The 23,505-nt window shown below is 33.1% G+C and overlaps 1 protein-coding gene across 2 annotated transcripts in view; it reads left to right on the top strand.

Annotated features, from left to right (window-relative positions):
• Positions 1-23,505, top strand: part of LOC135122538 (GATA-binding factor A-like) — a 123,445-nt gene that overhangs the window by 86,777 nt on the left and 13,163 nt on the right. For both annotated transcript variants that reach the window (XM_064046773.1, XM_064046774.1), the window contains exon 2: positions 5,807-6,180. In XM_064046773.1, the coding sequence (XP_063902843.1) occupies positions 5,847-6,180 (334 nt within the window). In that variant the 5' untranslated portion in view covers positions 5,807-5,846. The remainder of the gene's footprint in view (positions 1-5,806; positions 6,181-23,505) is intronic.

Here is a 23,505-nt window from a genome sequence, read left to right as displayed (position 1 = left end):
AATTAATAAGTACTTTTATATTTATGTGTTTACACTTTTATATAACATACGAAGATTTCAACTTAAAGTTTTTGTTTTTGAATTGCTTCCCCCATAATTTTACCCAAATGTGTAACCTACATGTGACTAAATGCACATCACATATTTGTCGACCCATATATGGAAATAAAATAGGCAGAAAATTTTAGTGCGTTTATGATTTTAGTTCATAAGCATTTTAAAAGGGATTCCTCATTAAATTTAATAAATGCACGTTATGACACATTACACAGACGGTTGGCTAGACCATGTGTTGTATTGACAAAACTTTTAGTCTTTACTCCTACAATAGCAGAGGTCTTCCGAGGCAACCATATTTACTGTACCTACCCCCTGTGACGAACTTACGAAAATTATCGAAAGCTTTCGTTGGATTTTAAAATCTTTTTTCCCAGAATGCATTGATAACTGGCATCGCTGGAGCTTGCAGAAAAGAAGAGCTCACTAACTTGCTCCTAGAAAATGTTAAGAAAGAAGGGTTGGTTTTCCATATACAAATCCCGAACATCAAAACCAAAACTTCCAGAGAATGTTTTGTAACGGTTGGTGGCATCCACGGATTTGATATGGTGGAAACAATTAATAAATATGTGGCATTGCGTCTTCAGCATACCAACTATGGAAGATTTTTGGTTGAATATTCAGGAAAGGTTTTTTTATAATACAACCTGTAGACATTAAAGTATGCCAAAAAATATTGAATTCATCAGATCCTAAAGAGTACACTGGGCATTGCTTCAGACGCTCTTCCACTTCGATACTTGCAGACTATGGAGCAAACCTCTTAGCCACAAAACGCCATGGAGGCTGGAAATCGAATACAGTGGCGGAGGGGTACATCAAAAGAAAATAAAAAAAAGTGACTACAAGTTTAAGGTAAATTATGACAAGTAGTTCTTGTACGAACAATACATATCACTATAAATAGAGAGTAAAAACACGGCATAGCTATCCATATCAGCTGTTATCAATATATCTAATTGTGAAAATATTGTTACTAATATTTATAGTTACCCTAATACATAAATGGTTTACTGTTTGTGATTTACTTAAATAAACTGTTCCATCTCTATATTTATAAATTTATTCTTGAAGATCAAAATGACTTGTGTAATGAATTTCATTACACCACTAGTGAAATAATATTGAAGATTACATAACTTAAATATCCGTCATAATAAGTGATTATCATGAAGGTCCCAGATAAAATATTGTTATGCGTTAAGTTCTCTATTATACTTAATATTTTTGGTTCAAGTAGTATAAAACTTGTACGTTTTTAAATCCTCCACCATTACATTATGTATATCAAAACTTAGTCTTATCGTTTCAAAGTTGTGCTTCAAGGACACGGAAAGAACTGAAGCCCTAAAAAAAATATCGGCCACATAATAGCGTTGCCGTGGCAAGACATTTGAGCACGTTGAATAGAATTTAATGAAGCCTGCAATTTACCCTCAAGAACTGTTTTTGGATTTTTTCGTTATTAGGTATCTGCACTAATAAAGATTTCATGAATTTTATACTTTACCATGCTGTATCTGTATTAAAGCAAGCATTAACCAATAAAAGAGCCACTAAGTTGTTTTCAATTTAATTTCTATTAATGTAACGCTTTTGCGACGCGATATTTTACAGATTGGAAAATTTGCGTTTACGAAATGCGGCGAAACAAAAATTCAAAGCAATATTCAAGTAACAATTCAAAAAATGGGTTACGCATTGTACTTACTTACATACCATACGCGCATCGGAGAAACTTCATCAAATTACTTTCGGAAGCTGAGAGTGGTGTAGTTGGTCGGCATATTTGATTCTGTTTTTAGAAACAGGCCAATATTTGGCCTCTTAAGATTCCGATTCCCGGCGCATCAGAGTTATAAACAACCTAGTGTTCCGATAAGATGACGGCGGCGTAAATCAGTAAAGCAGATTGCAAAGTGAGTGGTCTGGTGCGAGTTCCTGGAAATGGTTCAACTTTATGTCTGCCGAGCTTACTGCACATCTTACAATCCTGCTCGCGACTTCACTAATGACTTTCAGCGGTACAACCCTACCCAACCTTTGAAACATACCACAAATACTTCGCCATACACCAAAACACTCCACTACGCCCAACCTTGCGTTCTAAATTACGACGCTTCTAATGGAGGAAGATTTATTTTATTTCCCTCTAATGCATCTCGTATACTCATGACTGCTAGCAATAAATTATGGAAAATGTACGAGCGTCTTGATTACAAATTAATGATTAACATAATAACATTCGGGTACCGGAAACTCATTAATGTAACTTCACTGTAGAATTACACCAAACAAAAATTATCTTTCTCAACAACTTTGGAAGGTAGTGTTACGAAACTGCAAGATCGCTGTCAGATTACTGCTACGCGAATAATGATTAAACGGGGTAATTATTTATAAATTTCAAATATACAGTACGTGGTACTTCTTTCATCGATAAAGAGTGCCAAATGTACAAGAAACGAATTACGCGGTGGAAAATCTACACGAAAGTTTATTTAAAAATATCATAAACTGACATAACGCGCCCGGTTCTACAAAAACTTACGTAATTTGTGTGTGTAAATTTGATACGTGTAAGTTACCTCAAATTCACGAAATTTCAAATTCCATTTGATGTACGATTTTTTATAATTACCTTGCATTATTTAACATTTGGTTAAAGTTCGTAATAAAAGATTGAAACAAAAAAAAACTTTTTGAAGAATGTTGGTTAATTGCACTTTGTATAATTGCATGCTGTATTTGACAGGTTAATCTTCAAATTAAATAAGCTTGACATCAGTTTCAAATATTCTGAAAGCAATAGGTATGCTTGATAAAAATAAAGTTGTATCTATCTATTTCTGTATAATAGGTAATTATGTACCTATTAATATACCTACGCCATTGTCGATTTTTTTACTTTCTAAGTGTTTCACATTTTCTTCATGTGTTATGACCTCTAGAGTACGAACCGACTGTTGTTAAATTTTGAATATATATTCGGACTATCATCTAGATGGTAAAACGCTAACCTACAATTTGACGACGTCATCTCTAAAATTCACAATGTAAATTTGTTTTTATTTTTGTAAAATAAGATAGTTTTGTACTTATGGTGTTGAGATTTCACCCTAGAGACGCAGATTTTTGAAAAAAAAAAAAATCTAAATTGTATAGCATTTTGTAATTTAACTTTGCAACAACAAAATTGAATGCTCTGAAATCTTGCAAACGATTTAAGATCATCGTTTATCGTAATCATGGTAAATCGTTAATCAAACTTTATTCGTTTATCCCCTTTCAAAAAATTGATGACGTGATCTCAAAATTTTGCCGAATAAATCTTCTCTGAAATATTCAAAATATTGTGACTCAATACTTGTGGTTTATCAATACACTCATTGTTTTTAGAATTATTTATACAAGATAACAAAAAAAAAATGAATGAGGCAGTTTATTGTATTAGGTAATTAAATTAAGAACTACTTAGTCGATTCTCCCCAAAAATTTGTGAATACAATAATGCTGTTACTATTATACCGAGAGATCGAAAAAGAAATTAGTCAAAGTTGGCCATGCACGAAAAGTCGTTTGTCTTAGTTTAAAATAATTTTTTATTAGACGTCACGTTTTTTCGTTAGAATCTTACTTGTGAGACAATTGGAAACCATTACACCTGAAATGCTCGTCCAGGTTTCTGAAAATGTGAAACGACGCCTCCGTTTATGTTGAGAAACCGATGGACAACATGTTCAACAGCTTCTATAAATAAATGATTATGTTTGTTATTGATTTTGGTTCATTTTTATGTGTTTTAAAAGTAGGTGTCATAATTCTAATTTTAAACTGTCAATTTGACATTTAATACAAACATTTTAATCAAGACAAATGGCTTGTCGTGCATGGCCAACTTTGACTAATTTCTTTTTCGATCCCTCGGTATTACACTGCATCTATCCAAATTGATATGTGTCCTTGCAAAAAATGTTGATGACGTCATCACAAAATTTTGTAATGGAATAACTCACTTGAAAACGCATAGCATGTTTCTTTATCTTTGCTTTAACATACACAGCTACATATAATTTCGGAGGCTTGCACGGTCGGAATCAATACATGATCGTTTTCCGGGTTCGGACCGTGTTAATTGAGTTTTTGGGCTGAACGTTTCGCACACTTTCTTAAGCGGCATCTTCAGGAGCAGGGTTACTGAGTTACCGTGCTCTATTGCTTTATTCTTAACCCTGTTCCTGAAGATGCCACCCAAAAACTCAATTAACACGGTCTCAACCCGGAAAACGATCATGTAGGTACAGCTACATATTTTTATTTTAACTTAGGTTATTATAAAACATATAAAATCTGCTAAATCAAATCTATAATTTTTCGAAGAATCTGGATTTATTGTACTGTACTTCAGGGACGAGGGAAATTCTGTCCAAATTACTTCCCACCAATTTTTTTTAACTGACAACAAAATTGTTTTTTTAAAGTGTTGATTTATATACAGGTGTCTCAGTTAAAACTCCGCTGCCTTATATCTCGAGAACAGATAGAAATATTGAAATTCTGAAAGCGCCATTGTTTTTAGTTTAAACGGCAATCATACAAGGTGTCAGCGTCGCGAAGCAAACGTACATTTTGTAAACTACATACCTATGTGCTAAAACGCTAATCAGAATTTGTCTGACCATTCTCACCAACAATTTGATGATGTTGTTTCAAAATTTTGCATAGTAAATATTATTAAAAATTTGTAAAATAATATACTTTTCTACATATATGCCTTATGAATTCAGCATGTTTTTTTACCTTAATCTTCCGTATAAAAAGAACTGGTCGAAAGTTGTTTCGCCAGAACTTCCCTTGCTCCTGAAGTACAATGACACATCCAACGTTTTCGAGTTGAGTTTGGGAAAATGGAGTGAGAAGTGAGACGTTCCTGATTTAATGAATAAAATAAATTGACTCATTCATGAATTTTATTGAGCCACCTGTTTAGGCAAATCTAAAAAATATGAATGCTATGGTAAATCACAAGTAAAAACTCATCATATTTTGCACATTTTGGGTAGAATTTATTCGGCAAAATTTTGGGATGACGTCATCAATTTTTGGGAGGGAATAAACAGATATATTTCGATTAACAATTTACCATGCTTACAATAACTTTAAAACGTCTGCAAGATTTCAAAAACAAAACTGGAATATCGATATTTGAAAATGTAACGTTTTAGATTTTTTTATAGTGGCTCTATGGGTAGATTACAATTTGAGTTAATTGATACCAAAATAAAGTGCGTACCTCTATTTATCTTAACAACACCGATAATATATTAGTTTTTTCAATTTTTTTTTGACGTGTGTAATCTTAAGAATTTTGATTGATGAGTTTTCTCATGTGATTAATTTATATTCATAGGACAGATATATAAACATATAGACAGAATTTTCGTGAAACACATCCAGTCGAAAGTCGTCAAGATTCTTTTTTTTTAATAAAAAAATCTAATCTAATTTTGAACAGAACAATAATCAAAACTGATTTATTTAGAAAGTTGACACCATCTTATTTACTTTTGCTGTTGCCATCTGCCTATATTTATGTCAAGACCCAAGTCAAGGTGAAAGAAATATTTTAACGTTACCGATTTTTTGAAAATCTAATTGAGCTTATTTTCTGGTTTGCTCTCACGCTTTTGTTTTCAAGGCTTCTAATAATCTTGATTCGTCTGTGTAATAAAACAAATTGTTCCAGATGACTAAGAAATAAAAGCCCGTCGTCGCCTTCAACCATAATGTTCCACTCAAGCGGAGGCGGTGGAGGCTACAGCGACGGCAACGCAGGATTTCATCAGCATCTACAACAATCGCCTGTGTACGTTCCGAGCAGCAGAGCAGTTCCTCAGTATCCCTCACCTGCAAGCGGACATTTCGGTGCAGCTGCTCATCAGAGTAGCTGGCCTCACGCTGGTGGAACTTACGGTGAAATGGCAGCTCCTGCAGCACACACTTTAGGCACATCTCCACATGCTGGTGCTTTATCAGCAGGACAGTTTTATGCTCAAAACATGATGATGAGTTCGTGGAGGGCTTACGATGGAGCGGGTTTCCAAAGAACGTCACCATATGGTAAGGAATTATTGCAAAGTAAAAATACTGGATTATTGTATGATTTACCAACAAGACAATGTGGCTAAGATATCGTTAAAAATGAGGACGCATTTTGGCAGTCGAATGTTTACACCAAACTGTGTTTATAACTTTGCCTTAAGTCCTCGTCCGCAAAAAATAATATTTATTTCTTTATTATTATTACTAAGTTAATTAATATTTATTTCTCTTCACATCGGTGTATTGCATTTGTTATACCGAAAGTTTCATTTGTCATACATTAGCAAATATGAAATATACATATTTCTAACATAAAATTGAAAATTTTAATCATTAACAGTATTCAGTGTTTATAAAATATATTTAGGCTAAAGAAAGTAGGAAAATACGGGCAAGAACCAATAATAAAGTCTTCAGCTAATCTTCCAAACAAGGACATGATTTGAGATTAACAGAAAGAATAATGATAATCCATTAATCATTGGAACATGATTTTTGCAACTTCATTATTCAAAAATCAAACTCACAAATTTGATTGCTATTTATGAACACAGTGATACGTTATTTTGATGACGTTATTTGTCTTTATGATTGATTTATGTGTTTTAAGGAATATGTGTCGCAACGGTATCTAATGATAAATAATTCACATTAGTAATAACAAAAATTTAGATACTTATTTCTAAAAAAGAGATATATGTACCTACTATAAAGTGCACTGTATGTTTTTAATACCAAAGTTGTACGGTACAGGTTGCTAAAAAGTATGGAAACAGTTGGCTAGGTGGATCTTCTGGAAATTTGGGCTATAACTTAAAAATGTTCAAATTTAAACTTCATTTGTTTTCAAGATGCAAGGCTAAGTTGATTATTTTCAAATAGCACCATTGGTCGAATCGTCAATAGAAAATTGTAGTTAACTTAGAAAATACTGTCATCGATTTGTCAGTGTGCACTCAAAATCAAACGTCTACATTCAGGTTTAAAAATATTTCACTAAAACACTAAAATGGCATCATTAACAGAAACTGAGCAAATAGAAATCTTGATGATTTTTAATGAAACTCATCCCAATCTAGAACAAAGTCTCTAGGTCGACGGTTTCAAAAACATGGTGCAGATTTAACGAAACTGGTAATTCTAGAAATGTCAGAGAATCGGAATACCAAAAAATGTTACAAATAACGAAAACTCTCACAATTTCATCTCAGATGTAACTAAAAATCCAAAAATTTCAGTGCAGCAATAGGCATTAAACCACAATATGAGTGGAGGCTCGGTTCAAAAAATATTCAAGAGGGAAAAATATCATCCAAACAAAATCCATTTACAACGAAAATTGAGTGAGGATGACTTTGACTGTAAAATTGAATTACGCGACATATATGCCAGACAAACTACATACATCAGGATGGCAATTTCATAATAGTATATTATTTGTCAAGGTTGCAAAGCCAAGCATTCTTCCACCGAGCGCAAATTAGAACCCGAGACGCGCAGCGTCGAGGGCTCTGAAGCGCGAGGTCTAGAAGTGACTTTACAACCGTGGTTAATATACTATTTTTTTCACTAGTAGAAACCATAAGACAATAAATTGAAAAAATAAACGTTCAATTTTTTGACGCAACATGATTTTGTTTTGATTTCTAATCAAACTTAATCTAAATTTTCAACACAAAGAAAACCGTTTACACTTGTCGCTGAATTAATCATTTTATCTTCTACCGTCTACCAACTACCATGCGTATACTCAAGTAACGTTAGTAGCACATATTTATTCATTTTTTAAGAAATAATCACATCAAGTATTGCGTACATAACCTCAATCTTCTTTTTGAACCCGTGGTCGCAAAAGTCGAATTTGCTACCTCTAAATGAGTCGACCTTTGCATGCTTCATGGCTGCTAGTGAAAAAACCAATTATTATTTTCTGACGAGCCCACTTTTTGATTGAATGGGCATGTTAATCGCCATAACTGTAGATACTGGTCCAATACAAATCCACACTGGATGTATGAGGTTCATACACACTACCCCCAAAAAATTAATGTTTGATGCGGCATTATTGGTCGCCACATTGTAGGCCCCTTCTTCATTAACGGAAATTTAACAGCTGACAAATACCTCCAACTTTTACAACAAAGTATTGCTCCTTTTATGTTACAGTAAAATTAGGAAAATTATAGTAAATTGTGATAGGTTAAGCGTAGGTTTATTTAAGAGTAAGGTTAAGATGCACTTAAACCTAAATGCCTATTATAATATTGAGGAATTTGTTAATTCATAAACTTTATGTTGACGTGGCCGATCTACACCTTTTGTATCTGTACTAAATAAACCATTATTATTATTCAGACAAATATTTTCTAACTATGAAATCCCAAATTTACCTGCAGAGTCCATCTGGTTCCAAATAGATGGAGCACCACTGCACTTCTGACGGCAAATACAGCATCTTGAATGAAAATTCTCCTGGATGGTGGATAAGACGAAGGGGAGCAGTTGAGTGGCCAGCTAGGTGACCGGATTTAACCCCACTAGATTTTTTCTGTGGTATTATACAAAAAACCGAGTTTATGTTAATAAAGCACAAAGCATGGAACAACTCCAAGAAATAATATTAAATGTGATTGCTGATATTCCTCCTAATATTTTAACAGATTCGTTTGAAAACTTTGTGCAACGTATTTACTATTGCGAGAAAATAAATGAAAAACATTTCGAACATTTGTTTTAAATTATTGTTTTTAAATAAATATTAATTTGATCTTTTTTCAATAATGTGATTTTTTATTTAAATTTTTCAAAAAGCTTTGATTACAATGTATACACTATTTACAAATATTAACAGCATTTACACCGCCACCTTTTCAGTCTATATATCCTCAGTTTCATAATTTTTACAGTGATAGTATAAATTTTGAATAAATGTCCTACGCCAGGACTCTGATCGGCGATAGTATTGTTGAAGGCTACCTACGATTTTCTGGTTTCCAGTATTTTTATTTGAATATATCTGAATTTAGAAAAAAAATGCACTGTTTAAAAACGGAACATCTGATTACGAGTGCTATTTAAATAAAATTAAATTAGCCCTGCATATCAAAAGAAATAAAGAAAAGTATAGAATTTGAAAATATAGCAAAACATAGAACTTGAGTATTCCTAGGGACAGCTCAAATTTCAAAAAGATTCAATAAACCGTTCTCGCGATATTTCAACTGCTTTCATACTTTTTAGCGACCCTGTATATTTGATATCTGATTTCAAAATTTAAGTTACTTTTGTACAGATTCTCGCTGAAAAGAAGTCACATACAAAAAGACAATGTTCCTTGTAAATTAATTGGTTACTGGTCTCATATTTCGTAGACAGTAAACTGAGTGTAGTTTTTAATAGTCTGTGGAACAACATTTTTAGAAGAGATCATATTTCAGAATCCTTAAAAAATCTTTATTCCCTTATTTTGGATTTTGTTAAAATTTTGTATAAAGACAATATATGCTAATATTTAAGATAATTTGATAAGAGAACAATTTTAACTAAGTAATTTATAGGCAATTAAGTTTTGACAAATATACTTAGTTATCAAATTATGCAAACCGCGCCTTCTTCTAATTTGTGCCCCTGTGCAAAAAAACGTCTTTCATATTATTCTTGACATCATATTAAATCGCCTGCAGAAATTTGGTGCAACTGATATTTTCAAAAAATGTTGATATGACTAAATAAGTACATATTTATATAAATTCATGCAAATGTGTAAAGAAATTTGTTATATTGTATTTCCCGAGCGTAAGCTAAGAAAATATTGTAATCGAGTCCATCAGGTGACTGGCTAATTTCATGTTTTGTCGACGATAGAGCACGAAAACTTTCTACTAAGTTTCCCGTTCCGGCCTATCTGTTTATCTGTCTGTTTGTCTGTTCGTCATCTGTGACAATTTTTATAGACAGATAATTTTCAAAACTACCAGACCGATCGTTGTCAAATTTTGTATTTTACATTAGAAATATCGTGTAGATGGTATAATGCTAACCAAAATTTGTCTAATCATCCCCATCAGCATCATCTGCAAAATTTACAAGAGCACATGTTAATTAAATTTTATAAAATAACATACTGCTCTACTTCTGATTTATGAATTCATGTAGGTTTTATACTACAGAGATCCCGATTTTTGTAAAAAGAATCAAAATTGTATAACGGCTTTCTACAATTTTTAAGTTTCAAATTGCAAAACCGAATGCTATGAAGTCTTGCAATGAAGCATGGTAAATTGTTCATCAAAATTTATCCGTTTACGGCTTCCATAAAAATTGAAAACGTCATCTTCCAAGTTTGTCGAATAACTCTTAACAAAATTGTATAAAATAACATACACCTGCATGAGTGATTTAAGAATTCATCTTGAGTTATTACCACAGATAGGCATATTTTTTGGAAAAAATAAAAACTGTGTACAGCATATTTTGCAATTTGACATTGAACTTGGAGAACTGAATGTTCTGAAATCTTGCAACTCTTTACGGTTATCGTGGATATAGTAAATGGTTAATGAAAATTCATGTACTCCCAAAAAAGTTGATGATGTGTCTCAAAATTTTAACGAATAAATCTAAAATATGTACTAGGTTACGTGTCTATACTTGTGGTTTATCAATACATATATTTTGTATATAATACCATATTTTTTAGAATTGCTTATAAAAAGTGACTTAAAAAAATGAATGGGCGACATGTTTACTATCCATTCCATTTTTCTGAGAATATGAGAGCAGTACTGTTATAGTAGCCTGCATAGATATTGTAGCCGTCCATAGAGTCGAAATTTGCGAATAAAAATAAAATAAAACCGGCTCAAACGGAGCCGACGACCGCTTGCAAGTTCTGTCACTACGGCACGCGTCGTATCACACAGGGGTGTATTTAAGACCGATTGCACAAAATCTTAGGGTCACTGTAATCTTACTATTTTCTATCTACGACAAACGATTTGTCACACAGCTACGAAACCCACGATCTAGAGAAAGATGGAAGTGTGAAAATGTATTTCAACAAGTGTAATAACCGTTTGGTGCAACGCAATTGGTTCAAGCAAACTAAAATATGACAGGAAACAAACAGTCCACGTGGACTAGTTTATACCCGCGTTTGCTGCTAAGATGATCAGGTTTTTCGCTCCACCTACCTCCGCAACGATGAATATACCATACCACAACTTGTTTACAGTGAACAGAGCTTCGTTTTTATTGACGAGATTGAGCTAAGAAATGAAACAGATTATATCATAACGGAAAAGATGACATTTAATATTAAATACGTCTCTGTGCAACGTGTGCCAGAGTGATGTCAGAATTTGCAAGCCACCGTCGGCTCCGTTTGAACCGGTTTTATTTTATTTTTATTCGCAAATTTCGACTCTATGGACGGCTACAATATCTATGCAGGCTACTATACTAATAATACGTAGTATTACACTGCACCTATTCAAATTGATATACCTACGTGTCCTTGCTAAAATGCTGATCAAAAAATGTTTATATTGAAAAACTTACTAGAAACATGTACATAGGATGCTTCTGCACCTGTACTTTAAGAATCCACACATTTTTAGCTTACAGTGGTCATCATCAAGAAACAATAAAATTCTTAAACTTAAATTTTATTATTTTTCGAAGCTGTATTTGTTCGATTTTATTTTAAAGTCAAGGGAAATTATGTCGAACTAGCTTTCGACGAATTTTTGTATGTAACAGTATTCATTCATAAGAATACAAATAGTGCATTAATGTTTACTATTATAATTTCTAATAGCACCTAATATTTGATTTTTCGTGATATTTTAGATCGAATTGTTGGAATCTGAAATTTTATTTTGTTTTGTTTATGTATAGTTTCTTCGGGGCATTAAATAATGATAATTATGACCACTGTTACTTCCCTTTTTTACTGAGCCTTGAGGTATCACTAACATAAGCTTTTGATTTTTTTTTAATTTGCCAAATAATGTGAAACAAACGGTTAAATTCATTTGGCGTATACGACTAAAAATATAATAATTCTAATTATGTTTCTATAGTTAATTGTTTTCAGCCTTTCGTAAAAAATAAATTCCAATTATACGAAAAAAATTTACATTTACAAATAATTAATATTTTGGTCTATTGTTATTTTAACTCAGTGCACTGTGACAACAATAAACTTATGAAACAGTTAAAAAAGAGGTAGTTTTATTAAAAAAACTAAAGTTTTCTTCACTTCTAGTGAAACTGGGGCTTTCAGAAGAAGCACCCTGTATACCAATATAGTTCACTGAAAACTTCACAAGGTGATTATAATAATATCTGAATAAGCCTGCATAATTAGCATAACATTTCAGACCGCCTAATTTTACAACAAATGTAGTTCCAATAAATGTGTTTATACTGTACTGCTGTAGTAACGACTTATTAATTATTAAGAAGTAGTTATGTAAAAAGACATAGTTGATGTCGTGATATTCAATGTTTAATTAGTCATTCAGTATCCGAGATAAATATATCATAGTTAACTTAATTATACTTACAAATATTTTCATTCGTTGATGACAGTAAAACTAAAAGTATCCATCTTTATTGATTACCGACATGAAAATCTAATGTGGAACGCATTACCTTTTTATATGCCTTTCTTATCACAACAATACTGTAAGTGAAAGCTATAAAAACAGTTGTAAAGATTATTTATATTACGCAAATAAATTACGAACATGGGGGTACTACACTGCTTTAAAATGAGATGAAATATTATGTATTCTGTACACCGTAATTATTGTTTACAAAACCATAAATCACAAATTGGTATACGAGACAGTAATTTAAAAATTTATGTCTTAATTAAGTCTGACTTTAATACCGCTTTAATGTACATTTAAAAAGAAAGGAAAAACAACTATAACAAACTGCAATTAAAGTTGTATCTATGCAGTGCAGTGTTTTGTATACATTTTAATATCACGTCTACTTATCTGCCTAATATTTGTTTCATACGAATTTTCACACGAAATCTCGTCAGCCATCGCTTCAACTAAAGTTAACTTCAGAAAGATTTGCCTATCTTATCTAAAATATATAGGTGCTAAACTGTAATCTGTAAAAGAATCGGAATTTGTCAGCAAAGTAGTTTTGAAAAGTCTGCCGCAACTTGGAGTCTTACACATCACTCACATCAGTGATAAGTCACAAGTGGTTCGGTTTTGAAGTACTGCATTTTCCAGATCTGTGGTTAATAAACGCTTAAAGCTTTGAACTTGATTTACACTGATGCGTCTTATCAGAATCATATCCTAATGCAAGCTTTAAATAACCGCCTGGCGTCTCTAAAGACTTACGACTGCTGCCATTCATAAAACTAATTAATCGCGATCTGCTTACATTCCAAGCAATAATTCAGTCACTTGGAAGTGAAAATATTCTATTTCATTTATTGACTGTGCACATGTCTGGCAATAGTTATACATATAAGTATATCAAACGTTTAATAATTAACACTATGTACCGATAAGCAGAAGAAATACTTATTTGATAATTCTGTTTTAAAGAAAATAATTCAAAAAATCAAACAAATGGAAAGAGAACTTATACAAAATACAAAAAATATTGCCAATAAAGTGTGATAGGTAGAATGAGACCATTTTATAATAGCGTCATTTTCTCATGGTGAGTTTAGTTCCTTGAATTTTTTTCGAAGTCGATTATTTGCCAACATTCCATGTAGGTACTTATAATTAAATTAGTAAGATGTATCGATATTACTTTAAAGTGAAGATTCAGATGTAAACAGTCTTAGTGGGTACATATACCTAAAAATTTGGTCGAACTTGTACAAAAATAGTGAAAATTTGGTGCCCATGGATCAACAAATGTTTGTTCGAAGCGAGAGTTTGCAAATTGTGTAGAGAAATTTGTCTGTCCTATCCCATTTGTTTGTCGGGTTTTCAAACTGTCCACATCTGAAGCAAGATTCAGCAGAAAATTATGAGGAGAATTTGACGCCAGCAGTAACCTTAATTTTGGAACTGTGATTAATACTTATGCTTGGATATATCGTTGGAAAGAAATACGAATCCATGCAGTGGGTTTACAAAAAAACAACTAAGTATTTAAACAAAATTTTGCCAATGAGTTTCTGTCTGTTGTCGATTTCATGCAAAAGAATCTTGGAATTAATGAACCGATTACTTTAGTAATTACTACTGTAATACCAAAAAGATTATGGTGAGAGTAAAAAGCGATAACCAGAATTTATCTAGTTATACCGACCAAAAATTAATGACGTCATCTCAAAATGTTATTTAAGAAAATATTGCATGTTTTCCCGATCGTTTAATACACCCTGTTATTGAAAGGTACGTACAAAATAAAATCGGCAATTGGTCTCGAAGTAAGGGTGCATAAAGTTAAAAAAAGTTCAGGTAAAAGTGTTCTCCTTTTAGAGATAAAAATTATTAAAATTTATGTCCAAATTCGTTGTACGCCTCTGATAAAAAGATCATCTTTCGTTTCTATAGCAACATTTAGCCTTGACAAAAGTTTTATTGTTACAGTTGCTAGGATTTACTAAAATTAATTAATTTTACCTATTTATCCTTCAGTAGCGTCTAAAAAGATTGGATAAGGGTTAATTTTCCCCATAAAATTTTGATAAGATAAAATAAGTTTTTCCGACTTCTTAGACTTCGCGAAGAACTGTCCATTTTGTTGTACGTACCTTTCAATAACACCCTGTATAATGATTTTAAGATTTTTAACTTTATATATTTTTTAAGTCTTCTAAATTTCCCTACCACGGAATCTGATTTAGGAATTTCATAATTGTTACTAATGCTTATTTGTTTAACTCTATCCGAAAGTCTTTTCAAAACAAATTAAATTAATCTTTATTAAAAAATGTGCTCTGGGATGTGGTACTGAGTCTCTTTTGGTAGTTTTTTTATTTTTTTAAACTACATACTTACTCATTCAGTACACCAATACCAGAACATAGTCCATTCAGCAATTTATTTTATGGAGTATATATTAGGATGATGTGTTATATTGGCTGCACTTTAGAAACATAAGGTGTCAGTTAGCAATAATTTCCGATTTTTTAAACGAAATCTTGTATTTTATTAAAGGGGAAGCCTGAAATTTTCAATCTATCGATTGAAAGTAGATTTGTAGATAATAAAATTAATAACTAACGCAACTGTCGTAAGTTTTTATTTAGGAAATTAGGTATGTTGATTTTTACATCCCATGGTCATAAACAAATCCCTGTGAAAGTTTAGAAATTACCAGTAAGTAATTCCATGAAAACAACAGCATCATATGTCTTCGCCATATCAGTAAATCTAAGCAGTCTAACAGTTTGAGTAAGACAAAGCTTAAACTACTTTTATAGGAGAACCTACATTTGCTTTTGTCATAAATTGTCTATGCAAGTATTTTATTGCATTTTTTTATTTGAAATCTTTGGTCTGTTCATATCACGGTCTATTCCAAATTAAACATAACAATTATAAACTGACACTAAATCTGTAAGATCTAGTAGAAGTTTTTTCAATATAAGTAATGTTCAGCTAAAAAATTGAAAAATCCTTAGTAACAAGATGTTCACACGAAAATGCGACAATATTTTTATAAACAGTAAGTATTTGATAATTTTTAATCTCAAAATGACGTTGGGGCTCAATTATTACATTTTGTTAATGTGAGTGATGGCAGGTGCTGTAAGCGATTTAAAAGCTATTGCTATGAAGATTTTTTTTGTTTTTAAGATGGAGGGAGAGACTGCAGTAACAGATATTTAGGCCCAAAATTTAGTTATGTTTTTTCATAAGTTTCTTTTCTTGGTATCTTCTTTCAGTCGCCGATTTTGCTGTCCAAATAGGTACTCCATAACCGCCTATTTCCAACGTTTCCGGATATTTTCTTTGCATTTCTGTTATCCGATGCCTTCTAGGTGTCATAGGCATTGTAATCTCTTCTTTCTTTTTTCATTTACAGTTTTCTATAAGGCTTATAAGATTTTTTGATTTATTTTTCGAACATGCTTGTTCTACGTTCTTGTCTCATAATATTCTTCTGAAGAACGTCCTTTCCTATCTTCGTAGTGTTTTTTTTGCTCTCTTATTTAACGTCCTGGTCTTGTAACCATATAATACCACTGGTAATAATGTCGTGGGATAGGTATATCGAGTGATTTTTTAAAAATCTGCTGTAGTTACCGCTGACGTTTACATGAGCACTGAATAAAAGATTTTGTATGATTTTTGGAACATTTGAAAACTTGGTGGCATCAACTGGATTCTGAATTCTAATTATATGGGGGCTGACCGTAGCCAGCAGGCACTTAAGTCTCGCCTTTGGGTCCATTGTGCTTTGGTGGCATCAACTTTGAATAACGTAATTTTTTTGAAATGACGCTAGCTGGTACACAAACCACAATATACCCTTCCAGTTCAAGTTACGCAACACGTTTCATTGGTAACTTAACCGTCATACGTAACTAGAATAGAAATTTTATAAAATCACTAGGTATACTCTAAGGTCTATGACTCTTGACAAATCTCTGGAACGGACGAAGTGGTTCATTACTCCTGATTTTAACGGTCCACTCTATATTTTTTTATTCTGTACGGTTGCTTGTTGTCTTAAAATGTCCTCAAATAAATGAATTCCTCTGTCTTATCGAATTCCGGTTCCCAGTGACCGTGCGTTTACTTTAATTTTCTACTGTTCTCCCTCATCCCTACTTTTATCTACGAGTATTTACTATTATTTTAGTTTGTCTGCAAACTTTTTGGTGGGTAATCCCTCTTACCTTTTTGAACAAGACTGCCTTAATCCGGATTTAATTACAAAATTTTCGGATATTTTACCTTTGATCTAAACATTACACACCGTATTTTTTAAATTCATGCTTAACAGTGCATTTAACTTCTTACGCCCGGTATTTCAGTTGTTGGTTAAGCCAAGAAATTATAGTTAACCAAAAAAGTTTTGGTTAAGCGTATTTCACTGCATGGTTAAGAATACTTATTTGATGGTTAAATTTCTTGGTTAGTTAACCAAGCCCAGCGAGGTAGGTTAACAATGATTTTCTTGTTAGCACATGCGTTTTAAGGACCTGACTAGTTATGACACACGTATTGGTTGATAAACTCCTGTTACCTATTCTGTGGATATCGCACGTGATGGGTTGTGTCTTTTAAATACATAGCTACATATGGGTATAATCAAAGATGTTCAGAATGAATATAAGTACCTAAGCGTATTTTGAAAAAGAAATTTCCAGCCATAAATCTGAAAGAAAAAATAATCTTTGAGTATCTGCATTCTAGAAATTTTGCGAATTTTCCCAAGCGTACGACAAAATTAAAATTTCGTTCATCGTCTGAGTCTCTATCATTAGAAGAGTAAATATTTGCCATTTTCTTACTTTTCATATGATTCACTTAAAATCAGTGGCGGCTCGTGACTGTCTGATGTGGTGAGGCGATGATAGAAGTTTGACAATAATAGTAATATTACTTGGTCTTACTAGTTAGTAATGATAGAAGCCTTGCCTGAATACCGGTCATTCCCCGGTCAGTGGTAGGTCCTAATAATAATAATAATAACAATAACACCCATAACACATTGAATCAACAATGTTTTTAGAAGTCAAAATTTTGTTGAAAGTAGCACTTTCTTGGAGGGATTCGGGAATATTTGTTGCGTTCTTTTCTAAACGTTTTAAGCCCATGAAATTTTTAATGTGTATTTTGGAACTTTCATGTAACTTTGCACTTCGGATGAAATTCTTTAAATCGTTATATCCCGGGATGTTGTGTAAATATTACGGCAGAGTCATTTACATGTTTCGTAGGTACCAAGTTGATTTAAAAGACTTGGAGTACTGATGATTCTGTCGCTTATCAATGGAAGTTAAATGAATTAACGGTTTTGACTGCCCGATATTTAGCAAAATTTGCCGACGTTCTAGCTCGGTTCGCCGTGAAAACGGCGTTTCAAGAAGCAACACGACGATATCGTACTCGGGATTCATTTTTCACTCACCTGTACCTATGAAAGAGACAATAACACAAAACACCAACACGTGGGATTTTATTCACGTTCATGCTAATTACCCACGCACCCCGCAACCCTACCGTTCTGTAAAATAAATGGAAAAATGGTTTAAAGAGTACGCCGAAATTGGCCGAGAAGCACCGAAGATATCGCCTCAGTTCCGAGCGAACGCATGTATAGGAGTATAGGAGCTGAGCCATGGAAATCCGTGTCTGTGATTGGGCTTCGCTGGTTCAAGTGAACCGACACTCTGGCCGCTGCAGTTAAAGAACTCGGGGCATAAATCGTACGGTATTCAACGGAAAATGTCAGCAGGAAGAGTAAAAAAAAATATGTACATATTTCCCATTTCAACATATTTTTGTAACTAAAAATGCATTGAAAACTCTTTTTTAATTATAAGTTAAGTCAATCTGTTCTTAAGATACAGGGTTTTCATAAATGATTATAGGGTCGCAGTAGGTTATGGATGTGTGCCGCCTTTCGCTTTATGTGTACTTTACTAAATGTGTCCTTGGGCACGACAAGCACCACATGCATCTGTATAACTGGTTGCCTAAATGCTTCATGATTAAATATCGAAAACGCATGCGTCAATACACATGTGACTAACATAACAAGGCGATACTGGCGATAACAAGTGAAATTTTTGGTTGGCCGTTGATATACACACGCACAAATTCCAATAACTAAATCATCCACGGAAAAAGAAGTTCCACGTTTAGGAGTATATTTGTAATGAAGTGCAGGAGGCGAAGCGCCCGTGTGTCCTTTCAAAAAGTTAGCACGCGTTGGTGACCATAAAAAGTTAGGTTATGTTAGCAACGGCTGCAATGCTGCAATTAAAGAATGCACGAATGCGAAATTTAACAAATTTTTGTGGCAAAAGGAAGCATTTGCATAACATTTGAAGATGAGGAACGTGATCAAAAGATGCTGTAGAAGAGCCTTGCACAAACAGTTTGTGCGAAATCGAGAAGCGCGTGTTCTGCGCGATGTTACGGAGTTAGATCAGCGCAAATGTAGTTCATTTTCAAACTGTTTTTCAGAAGTTGAAGGCGCATTGATGACCAGTGGGACCAAGGGCCTTTGGTGGTTAAATATGCCTTTATATACATGGACACCAGATGCATGTGCTTAGAAAGATGATTTTTGATTAAGAACTCAGAGCAAGAGTATCTTTAATGATGTATACAAATTTGACAAACAACGCATTTTAATGTCTGATAACTACATTTCCTATCCATCAGTTCTACTTCATGAAAGTTAGTTTTGGTTTGTGAGTGCATTAAATGTTTTACAGCAGATTCTTTAGCTACATTATCAAAACTTATCTGGGTGGCAAGTTTATGAGACTTACTGACCAAAAGGTCATGGTGAATAGCTGTAAGTCATAAAGTAGATGAAATTCTTGACCAAGATGTATCCTTCAGTAGTTTCTTCAAAGTGTCTAAATATGTTTCCAGCCCTCTATTGGTTTACCACCAAAATATTTGTATTTCAAAGATCTGTGCAAAGATTTGGCGTGCATGTTGGTGTTAATGCCTGCGTTCTTTTGATAACACTGGGCCCATGACTTCATGCGCTCTTTATTTTGAAAGTAGTAAGTGTTTAAATAATTCACAAATTTACTTTTTACCAAAAATTTAATCAGCTCTTGCTTCAGTCTTATAAATTTATTTTCATCTGTTTCTTTTAATACATAATCTAATTTTGTAAGAATCTGATTTATTGTTCCAGGCATTCCAATATGTAGCTGTAACTATCATCTGTCATGAAATAATTGGGTACCAAAACCGATATTAATGATTTTATTTCACCAACCAGAACCTCTTATATGTTGGTGTCCTTTCAGTTGGACAGAATAAATGTTACTGGATAATCAATATTTTTATCATCTAACACATGGACTTGTGGTCAATTCAATGTCATAGAGGTTTGTCCCATGTGTGCCATCTACACAAATGATTTTGGCGCCATATTTTTTTAACATATACTCCAGCCCACTGTACATGGAAGCTAATGCAGTCATTTTTGTGCAATTTTTCATGTTCTGATGCACAACAAGATTTTCCTTACTTCATTTACCAGATATATTATTTTTTTTGCAATGTGGGGAATGTCTTTCATAGTCAGAAGATTAAATCTGGTACATGAACTGAGTTCTAGATTTTTAATAGTTTCAATTATTTTTTCGTGTGTTAGACCAGTGCGAATTTGTTCAACTAGATATGTCATTTCTTTTGTAGTCAGGGGTTGACAGCGAAGATCATTGTGATGAACAACATGAATAGCAATAAACTGAACAAGTACCACTGAGGAAGAATGATCAAAGTGAGCTGTAATTCGTGAAGGACAGACTCCTTGCATTTTGATACTGCCACTAGTTTTAGGAGCTCGTATATTACATTTACTAACAGAATTTGCTAGATTACTTCTGACATTCATAGTAGAAAATAATAATTGGTCATATAAAAGAATTAGTTTTTAACTCTAAACCTGCTTTTCGTGTAAAAAAAATCTTCCGTTTTCTTAAATTGTAGATCCTTTACTTCCAACTCAATGTTATAAACGATGTTGAGATGATTCGTTAATAAGTGAAAACGCTGAAAGTTTTCAAAGCATAGCGGACAAATTATTTTGCTAGTTTTTAATATTTTTGAAATTGTCGCCGTGAAAATATCTTAGATGTCGATTTGTACTTGAAATTATTTCACACAATAAGCACCTTTTGTTAACACTTCAAACTTTTGGATGCTCATACTGAAATATGTTTTGTCATGTCTAGTGCTTGTTTTTACTTAATAAAATAATAGAACTTTATCTGTCCATTGTCCTTTTCATAAAAATTACACGAAATTCTTTAATTAGCCACAAAACAATAGTATATTACAAAATTAATATTTCACTTCCCGCCACAAAAGTACATATTCAACGAAAATGTATAAACGTAAAAGATAAAAATCCAAATATAACTTTGACTGCTGGGTAGCTTCTAAACCCTCATCGTAGAGTCATATAAAATCAAGGACCACCAGATGGGTGAACGGACACGGATAATACTCAGAGTTTTTACGGTTTGAGATTTCATTCAGTTCTATCAAAAATTTTATTGTACATAATAAATAGGTATTTAGAACGTAGTGTGATTTCATTTTAAGTATCAAGCTTCAAAATATACTTTCGTTGCTAATTTTAAAGACTAGTTTTTGATTTTTGTTGTTTTTTTTTGCGTACAGATTCGTTTCAATGCAAAATTAGGTCACCCACATAGAATTTGAACATTTGAAATTACGCAGGCGTAATTTGTTACCCTCATGCGCGGAACTCCAACATTCTTGATAGTCAATTTGTTGTTAAAAATAAAAATAATTCATAATGGAATAAACAAGCAAATTTATTGTGGTTAAACGTCTCTACAAAAACATGTGGATTTTCCGCGGACCAAATTCTAAAATTTTGCGAATTGACATAGCCAGATAAATGAAACCATGCTTCATCACTAAAAAATGTAAGGTCCAGTAACCCGTCATCATGAAAAGTATTCTGAAACCAATTGCAATATTCTACGCGGCGTGGAGGATCTATTGGTAAAAGTTGTTGCACAGTAGTTATTTTGTAAGGATGCATATGCAATCGTTTTTTCACTACTTTGTGACATGTGGTTACGGGAACTCCTGACTGTTGAGATAATCTTGTCAAAGATGTTTGGGGATTCTACTCGAGTCTTTCTCTCAAATCATCAACAACTTCCTCAGATACTGCAGGTCTCCCAGAAGATTTCCCTTTGTTGACATTGCCAGTGCGAACAAATCTGTTGATGACAACTCTAATGTGAGCCTCGAATGATGTTTCTTGAATTTCCAAATCAGGGTAATTGGCCAGATATTCTTGCTTACAAGCGGCTACAGAATACAGCCACGCTCCGTCTACGAATGTCCCATTGCGATAATAAGACATAACGATGAAAGTGTTTTGCTCAACCGAATAAACCATTTTCACGGTCTTCGCTTCGAGCACAAAGTTTTCGCACGCAAGCACCAAGAGCCTTGAGAAAGGCTATTTTGTTGTTTTAAACTTGGATCAACGAGAATTACTGTAAATCACACTTGGAAAGTGGTAGAACAATAAAAGCGATGATTTTAAGTGACAGGTTACAAATGACAAGCACAATGACAAGTGAGAACTGTCAAATGAGACAATTTCAGCAAAGCGGCATTTTTGAAATCCATGGCCAACTACGCCCTTAGAATCATTTATGAAAGCCCTGTATATGCTGTGAGGCGCCGCCTCACTTGCCTCATCTGACGAGCCGCCACTGCTTAAAATATAACTTTTTACACGGGAAAAAACGTATATAAGACAAAAGTGAGGTTAAAAATAGTCAACAGTCCGTATCATGTCTGTATATGCCGTTTAATCGTTCAAAATATGAAAGATTATAGGAGTATCTAGACTCTTACGCATGCTCCTTTGAACTGGTAAGACCAATAATTCTACCAACTTAAGAAAAATGTTGGTTAGATAACCAAGATATACTTAACCAAAATTTCGCTACTGAAATCCCGGTTCTTGGTTAACGTTTTCGTAAAAGCGTAACCATGGTTTGTTAACTACGATTTTAACCAACAACTGAAATACCGGGCCTTACTCAGATATTTGAACTTGTTTCATAATATTAATAAAACACTAAAACAGTATTTTCATACTCATATATCTTTTTAAATTTTATGAACAACATCGTTGCTATAGTAGTTATATTATACTCATAGCGTGTTATCAAAGTTTCTTTTATCTGTCACACGTATTTCTTCCTTTTCCAAAGCCCGCTTATATACTTATTCCCCAATATTTGCACATACAGGGCTTCCATAAATGATTCTAATATCCAGGTGGACACTGATTTGTTCCGTTTCTTTCAGAGTATGACAAATTCTAACCATTTCCATGACAACAAAAAGTTCAAATGTCTATCATAACTAGGTATAGGTTATGTGGATGTAGGAAATACTTATCAAAACCCTGTATAATTGATTTTAAGTTGACTTTTATAATCGTTATTAATACCTATCTTTATAAATCGTCTATCATCTATATTGCCTTCTTATTACTACAAATTGACGGGCTGCCGCTTCTCAAGAATACTAGGGTATTCGTTCATTTCCAGCTCTTTGGCATCTTCTCCTGCTTCCAGATTTCCAAGATAATCTTATATATCCCTCACAAAATTCTTTCTTCTCCATATGT

Source organism: Zophobas morio, unplaced genomic scaffold, assembly GCF_036711695.1.
Source record: "Zophobas morio isolate AGI-343-1 ecotype UQ-CSIRO unplaced genomic scaffold, CSIRO_AGI_Zmor_V1 ptg000005l, whole genome shotgun sequence".
In the NCBI taxonomy this organism is placed as follows: Eukaryota; Metazoa; Arthropoda; class Insecta; order Coleoptera; family Tenebrionidae; genus Zophobas; species Zophobas morio.
The sequence above is the reverse complement of the archived record's forward strand: the minus strand, read 5'-3'. Positions and strand labels throughout refer to the sequence as shown.